This window comes from Buteo buteo, chromosome 11 (genome assembly GCF_964188355.1).
Source record: "Buteo buteo chromosome 11, bButBut1.hap1.1, whole genome shotgun sequence".
NCBI lineage: Eukaryota > Metazoa > Chordata > Aves > Accipitriformes > Accipitridae > Buteo > Buteo buteo.
This window is the reverse complement of record NC_134181.1, coordinates 20,308,537-20,317,196: the sequence shown is the minus strand read 5'-3', so window position 1 is coordinate 20,317,196 and position 8,660 is coordinate 20,308,537. Positions and strand designations below refer to the sequence as shown.

The window sequence follows — 8,660 nt, the reverse complement described above, 5'->3', positions numbered from 1 at the left end:
TGTTTGATATAGGAATTGTATGTTTGGCACTAGATGCTACAGTTGTTAAGGTGTAGAGGTGCTTGTTTTTTAAAACTACCTGTTTTCTAGGAACGTTTGCTTTCCCAACTGTCAGGATTTTCAACAGTCTGCTTCCTTGTCTTCTCTGCTTTTTATTAAAAGAGTTCACTGACACAAGAACTCCTAAAAGTACTTGCTCCCTTTTCCCTCCAACTTATTTCATGTGATACCACTGATTATCCAACACTGCATTCCCAAGCAATATTTTCATCAATGTCTGAGTCCTTTTTTGGTGCATTGCTTTTCTTTGTAAATTATTACACAATCAAAAATTACAGAAGAGAATGGACTGACAGTAGCTTTTCTCATATACTGGAGGTCAGGTGGATAGGAAAGAGAATGAGTGCATGGGAAGATGGAACAGCATTGATACTAGAAATAAAAGTGGAGTCTGATTATTAAGGCTGGTGGAAAAAAAAATAAAAAAGCAAACACCCAGCAAACAGTATCTGGGGTTTAAATACTCACTGTTAGTTATTTGCAGTATGAACTATCAGAAAGTTATCTGTTAGCATTGAACTTGATGCAAGGGGCAGGACCTCTCTGAACAGAAATCCTCTTTATTACTTTCAGACTGTCTCGCTTGTATAACTTTCAGGCCCTTCAGCCCCTTTAGACCCTCTTACCTAGAGAATCAATCTGTCCAACCTTCAGGAATTTTCTGTGCTGTACATCTTTTTGATTTCTTCCAGACCCAACTTTTTATACTTTCATTGGTTCCTTTTCATCTTTACGGATGACAGAGCTCCTACATGCAGAAGTGCTTATCATCAATATATTTGTCTTTTTTTTATTTGCTTTGTCACAGTGAATCTTTCTGTAAGAAAAGTTGAATGGCAACATCATCTTCTGAAATAAATCTGCAAGGGCTTAGGCCGTTGGGCATCAAATCCCTGATTTGAGAAGGATATATATATATACATACGCACATGTTTTCTAGATGTCACAAGAACTACTTCTAACAAGATTGGGTTGGTTAATTAATGGTCTTGCACCAAAACATGACCTTGTTGAAAAAACAGTGACTCTCTAAGATTTTTTTGTTCTTTGCTTATTTGCCCACCCAGTTTTATTGTTCTTCTCTGAAATGCTTGTGTTTCATTATCACTGTATATATGTGACTGGGTTTATGAGAGGTTTTTCAAGTGTTTCTTTATGGAAGGTTTAACTCTTTCTGCAGTATGTTAAGAGGCCAGGACTAAATTATTAGATGCACACAAAAGCCAGCATAGCTTGCTAACAGGCTGAGCTATGCACAGGCAGCTTGATGTTTGGCTTATTTAGGCATGAGCTATTGAAATTTTCTTATATCTACGACCGTATGCATTTCTCTGTGATGTATGTCAATTGCACCAGCTAGGTATTTTTATGAATAAAGGTGTCAAATGAGAAATATCATAGAATGCCTTTTTTTTTTTTTTTTTTTTTGGAGGGAGAGCCCTTGTAATGGGAGCAAGCACAGACTACAAATGCTTTTGCAGCTCTTACCAGCAGATGTCACAACAATGACAGTAAGGAAGAGGTATGTTGGGTTTTTGTTTGGTTTTTTTTGGTGGTTGTTTGTTTGTTTTTTCAGTTTCCAGACAATATTTAAAGATGATAATAATAATAATAATAATAATAAACAAAAAAAACCTTCACTCTAAATTTGCAGAAACAGCTCAGAGAACTGGTGTAGTTTGAGTTCTTCAGCAGATCAATCTTTTCTAAAAAATAAAATTCATGGTGCATACAAGCCTTTGCAAAACAAGTATCCTATTTTTACAGTTTCTTTATCTTAGTCTGGTTTTTTTCCTTCTGTTCTCTTTTACGTGTAGCAGATGTTACTGGTAACAAAGGTAAAATAATTAATTTCTTAGAGAATCTCAGCAAATGACAGTGCTTTCTGTGTGTTAAATGTTATCCTTTTTAGTAGGCAGAATAAAGTTCACTGTTAACATCCGTTGCCAGAGCAGTCTGTATGCAAAACTATCAATGAATTTAAATATCTATTAGAAAGCCTTTTTCTTTTCTGAGTTGGACCGAGTATGCTCTTAATGGCCTTTCACATACCTTATTACTTCAATCACTACAGCACTCTCTAGTTCCTGAATATTATTCTTGTAAATTAATTAAAGCCAAGGGGAAAAAAAAAAAGATGGGGGGACCATTTGGAAAAGATCTCAATCCTCTCCTGATTCACTACAGTGGAGTAAGCATTGGATTCAAAGCATACAGTGGTATTTTGAGTTAGGCTGAGAGAGATGGCAGGGAGAGGGATAGAAGTCCAGAAACAAGCAGAGGGAAGCAGATGGCACAAGTAATGCTGTGGAGTATCTCAAAGAAATACTAGCTACAATGACAAAATTAAAAGGCCTTCATGTCTGCCAGTACTTCCTTTGGGTTTGGGTCCTAAATGAACAGAAACTACTGATTATTCTTCTAAAGGAACTGACTGTAACAAGACACTCCTTCTCTCCGATTACCTGACATTACAAAACAGTGTTTTGCAAGGTAGAAGTTATGTTTTCACAATGCCTGGAATAAAGACTCCTCTCTGCAATACAGCAGATATGTGTGTCAGTGTGAGTGTGCAGGGTTAGCCGTGCTCAGCTTTAAACGTCCTGGCATGACTGCATATCCTATCATCTCTTTTATCCTATCAATCTTAGTGAATCAGCCTTCAGCCCATTTGCATCTGAAAGAAGGCTTGAATTGACAGTAAAGTATATGCAGTCAACCCATGGATTATTACTAGCGTTGGTATATGCTAATTATATACTGGATAATCATACTAGAAAACATGTGGAACAGCTTTCAAACTACTTGTGCTATTTTTAGTAAAACTCAGATATAATTACTTTGCACTCAGTTACTGGCACTGTAGCTACCCCCTTCTGCTATATTTATAGATAAAAAACATTGGTGAAGGTAATGGGTCAGGACATGCACTCTGAATAAGAGGCTAACCCTAAGCTGGTCCATGTTCCCCCTGTGCAATGTGAGTACGAGATCATTGTGTGATCGCTGCTCCTGTTCTCTCGCGCAGGTGTGCATTGCTAACCAAAGGCCAGAGCTTTTGCTTCAACGTTGAATTTGGAACACTTGCGTACCTTAATATGCCTAGGGATTCCACAGATAAGTAAAGACCCTGTAACAAAACTGTAAGGGAGATAAATATCTTTTCAGTAGCACTAATAACCCTGAGAGGAGATATAGATTTTGAGGCCTGAATCTACTGTACCATTCCCAAAGGCACTTCCCTCAGTACTCCTTGATCAGCCAAGATTTGGCAAATAATTTAGACTTTGTAGGAATTTTACATCTGTTTCTGAAACTGCATCTTGCCTACGATAATATCCTTTTAGGAATGGAAATTACTGTTTATGATGTGTTCCCTGAATAATAATTTCTGGAACGATTTCTCAAAATAATCTTGTGATCATCTAATTGAAACAATGATACCTACAAATAGGAAATCGCTAGCTACTGTGCAAACTGATACTCTGTAAGCACTGCTGATGATTCTTTATGTATGTTTTAGGCTCATTGTTGCTGGCTTTCAGTTGAGCCACAAACTCTTATCATATTGCTTCGAAATCACCACTCTTCTAGGGGGAATATTAAATGTTCCTCATTTCATATGTCACAACTGAGCATGGTCGTTTACCACTGCATCGCAAATAAGGAGTTTCTTCCCGCTCTGCATTTGGGTCTGCATTTTAAATAAATGACAATGCATTTGCATTCTTTTTATTTATTTGAACACTATGATTTAAGAGCCTAAATGCAAGTTTTTCCCTTTATTTTTGCAAGTAGCACTGCAATCATAACTTACAAAAATGTTTAAAATACAAAATGTACATGAAATTACAATACAAGGCTCTGTAAACATCTAGAACTTAATCTTTATTGTCCCACATTTTTAAATATAAAACTTCAATTTGAACGATTTCCAAACCTCAAGGAATGACATCCATTATGAGTATCAAAAATAGAATTTCAAAGCTTTGTTTGTATCAGAACAAAACTGTCATGTTATTTTCATTCTTTGGTTTAAAAAGGATGGCAGTTCCCCTGATAACAAAGAAGTTTTACTACAGAAATTCAGATTGCTAGTTCATGGTAATTTCAGAAATCACCACCCCCCACTCCACCCCCCAGATTAATATACTACTCCTTAATCTTTTGGTTTTAACATTGATCTTTGACCCTCCTTATAGAAAAGCTACCTCATCATTAAGGCTTGCCTTCAGGATAATCTTGGTTATTAAAAAGTTTTGGAAAAGTACTCGGGGAGAAGAAAGGAATTAAGGGCAAGGAAGTGGATGCCAACAAAATATCAACAGTTGCCGGGTTCTTTTGTTTAATTAAATTTGCATAGTCCAATAGAGATTGTGTGCTTTTTATATCACTAAATTTATACAAGATTAACAGTCTTTACCTACGTTATCACACAAGCTAAAATAAAATTAAGACCCTTGTATTGAAGCTTTTACAAGGCAAATACAAAACTGCTTTAGTATCCAAAGCTATATATATTTTTTTTTAAATTTGATTTTTAAATAGGAAAGCATCTCTAGGTCTACAGGCATCAAGGTATTTAAAGGCATCAGGAAATTTAGTGCATAGCAACTCCGGATTGTTTGGGCTCCTATATTTTAGGTACAGTGTGAATTCCATCTACTTGGAGAACTTGCAAGGAGAGTCTGTACCAGTAGGATAAAGGAGCATAAATCCCATACAGTATGGAAAGCTTTTAAGTTAGAATTGTCCTACAAACAATGGTTTAATGCAAAAGACCCAATACATGAATGAAAACTGGAACATGCCACCAGCACACAGTCTGAAGACAATTACATAAGTTTACAGTGTTGTGTGGTTTCTTTTTTTTTTTTTAAGGTGTTAAAAACATAAGTAGATGTATTTCTGAGCATGTGAATCCTTTTCTAGTATCTTTAATGTAAATGAGTAGAGGACAGAGTAAAGCACCACTGCTGAGGGACAATTACAATATCACACTTTTCAGATTACAGCCCTGCCAATTTTTTTTCTGCAAACTTAAAGATTTGCACCATTGAACAACACATTCACAAAAAGGATGCTTAAGATTCCCAGCATGCAGGTAGTGGCTTTGCATTAAGTTGTTTGAAATAACTACAAAATATCAAGATAGTAGCATTAGGCTGCACTCTTAAAAGGAAGTACATGATAAAGTGTTATAATTTCACCTGCTTAATGTATGGTCGTTTTAAAAGTTCATGATTCAGCTATCACAAAGATGTGATTATAGCTACTTTAGTGATATTGCTTGGGCACTGACTTGAATTTAGGTGTAATGTTTTGCCTGCAAAAGGCTCAATGGAAAGTTTTCCCCATGACGGTCTGCCAAAATGCAACATCAGTAGAATCTGTGTTTATTCTTACAGGTATTATAATTCAGTAATGGTATCCACTTTAAGACTGTTTTACTTAATTTTAAGAGTCTATAGTAGTTTTCTACAGAAAGAGGCATGTGTTCTGTATGTGCTAAACCACTAAAATGTCCACAATTGTCTGAACTAGTTTCAGTGCAAATACACTTTCTATATTTCAAAATTTTTGTGTGTATTCGCTCTTAATTTTCATTAGAGCATCATCGCTCACCCAAATGAGGAACTAAAACTAACATCTTGAATGTTTTGAGGTTCAGTGTATTTCTGATCGATCTTTGCTGTGATTGTTGTACCCTGTATGTTCTATATCAGAAAGCTTTGTAAACGACAGTGTCTGCTGGGGGAGGGAAATGTGTGTGGCCTAAGCAGGCAGTTTCAGATCCTCTCCTAGGTTTCTAATCATAGAGGCCTGAGATTTTTTAATAACTATGTAAACAGATTGTTTCAAAGGTATCGGATTATGTGGGTAAGGGAAATGCATCCTTTGAGCACAGCACACAGTTTACTACTGCTATGAATCTTGTGTATTTCTTTGGTAGCTTCTGCTTCACACATTCACAATTAAACATGGGCAAATTATACTACCTAATCACTAATTCACAGTAAATGACTTTTCAGCAAACTGATGTTTATAAACAGCTTAAATTTAGGGAACTGTAATTGTCATCTCCTTAGGGCTTCCAAGTGGCATGGTCAGGCATACAGCATATAAAAGATACAGATGTGATCAAATGATTTATTGCATGGAAAACTTGAATGCCACTGAATTGGTGATTTCAAAACCATATTCTGCAGGGACAACAGGAACACTTACATCCTCAGCAAATATTAAAATTTCTCCTGTATCTAACATGGCTTTGATGTTGCTGTTTTTTAAAATCCTGCTGCTCAAATTTGATTACAAATGTAACTTTCTAAGAAAAAGCTATTTCAAGAAGGAGCCTGTGCTAATAAAGAACAGGAAGATTATCCACAAAGTTATAAAAGTTAAATTTTGGAATGTTATTTCTATCCCAACACTTTCATGATGGAATGGTCTTTTTGCAGCCTATCAAGTAACGTTTTCAGTTTATAAACAAGTGCAGATCTACATTTGGCTTTGCTTCCTATGAATCTAAGAAAGAAAACACTACAGTATTTGTATACACAATGGCTTCCGTGGCATTGGCTTCAGATGACAGGTATGATTTGCCACTGGAAGATTGTATTAAAAAAAATTTAAACAATAGAAGCTTTAAAGGCTTTCCAAAATGACCAGAAGGTGTTACAAATCATCTGCTACAAACTATACTATCTCTAAGGGAAAGCAGCACACTGAAGATGTGTATTAAATCTTTTTCCACATTCAGTACTGTGAATATTATAAGAGCAAACTAACATCTCCACACATCTGAAGCACATACAATATAAAAGTATTCTATTTAAATGCAAAAAGCAAAGCTTGTTTGTAACTTTAAAACGGTTAAAATATCTGGTGTAGATTCTATGTGTCCGTTTTAAGAAGTCTCTTTACAGCATCTGAGGAACTATAATTAAAATGCTCTGTCTCTACATCAAAAATGTAACCCACTAAAAGGGCTTTGCAAGGATCCACTGTTCCAGTTCATAAAGGCCACAGAGTTGGAAGCACAGTAAGTCTAAAGAGGAAGAGGACGAAGAAATATTCAGAGAAACTGTTATATTTTCATGGACGTTTAGCTGTAAGCTTATCCATTACTGGATTCCATCAGATATTCTTGTCTCCAGAGATCCAGGACAGGTACGTGCAGACTGGCTGGCCATTGTTGTTCCATGTGACACTGAGATCTGTGACATATCTCTTCCTATGATCTCATTCACTAAAAAAAAAATAAAAAAAAAAATTAAAAAGTGACTGTTTTTATGCTTTCCAAAAGGCAGAACTCATCAGTGTATCCCTTTTCAGTGCTAAGCCTTGATGCAGTTAAGTAACAGAGGATGAATGAGGAACCTAACTTCAGTAACAGTTGAGCAATGGGGGAGGGGAAAAGTCCTAGTTTCTCTTAGTATTACCCTTTGTACTTACCATAATCCATGTTGGAGAATCCCTAAAACACTTGAATAAAATAAGCACATACATGTTCATGACAACCAGGTAACTGAAAGGCACAGCATAGGTCAGTTTAGTACAGATTTCCCCACAGAATTCTCTTCTGTTCAAAAGTGTTACAGGCACAAATAACAAATAACTCTAGTAACTCCTGGTTCTTTCAAGCTACTTACAGAACTTCCTCAGAACTTGGATTTGGGTTAATAAAATATTCTTTTTAATATTGTATATCTATTTAATTGGCCAGTTTTCTGAATACTTGCATTTCTGAAAGTACAGTAATAAAATCTTGCTTAGTTATCAGTCAACTTTTCTATAGTGAAGAATTAAGATTAACTAATATGCAGGTCATGTCAGTTTCTAAGTCTGTGTGTGTGTCAAATTCAGCTACTGTTTACAAGTGAGGGACACCACCATGAATATGACAAAGTAGCACTTAAGTTATCAACAAATGACAATTTTGGAGCGTTACTCTAAAGCCTAGATAATTGATTGCAGTACAGTTGAGTTTGGAAGATGACAAAAATAATTGTTTGAATGCATAAGCGTAAATGAAGTGATATAAATGTCCATTTTAGAAAATGGGCAATGGTAAGTTTAACTAAGAAAACTGAATAGTATTTTAAGTGGAGATGAAAAATATCACATTAAAGAGTAACGACAAAGTTTAGACAAATATTAGATGATAACCAAAATATAAATCATTATTTAAGAGTTAGAAGAGGCAGTCAATCACGTTGTTTTCCATGATGGAGTGGCAGTAGGTATATAGTATCTCTTAGCAAGACTTTGAATATGCTGAATTATACTAACAGAAAAGCCTCTGACATGAGTTTGTTTGGACCTTCTATAAACAGGCATTTAATGGGATCCTTTTGTTGAGTAAGGGCCATTCCTAGTAAAAATAAGAACTTTTTGTTTTGCTAGTAAGCTGCTTCTATGGAAAATCTTAACAGATTTGGAAGCTAGGCTCTTTTGCTCTTTTGTTTTCCATTGGGTAACTTTACAGAACAACATTGATATACTTCATCACCCTTCTTAATGCTTCCTTAATTTTCCATAGCAGGATCTAGCTTCCTACTAACCATTCTTGTCTGGTAGAAGCATAACAAAATCAA

At 35.6% G+C, this 8,660-nt stretch overlaps 1 protein-coding gene across 4 annotated transcripts in view; it reads right to left on the bottom strand.

Moving 5' to 3' along the window:
• Positions 1-3,822: 3,822 nt before the first annotated feature.
• NFATC3 (nuclear factor of activated T cells 3) overlaps positions 3,823-8,660 on the bottom strand; it is a 77,729-nt gene continuing 72,891 nt past the window's right edge. For all 4 annotated transcript variants that reach the window (XM_075040281.1, XM_075040282.1, XM_075040283.1 and 1 more), the window contains one exon: positions 3,823-7,312. In XM_075040281.1, the coding sequence (XP_074896382.1) occupies positions 7,188-7,312 (125 nt within the window). In that variant the 3' untranslated portion in view covers positions 3,823-7,187. The remainder of the gene's footprint in view (positions 7,313-8,660) is intronic.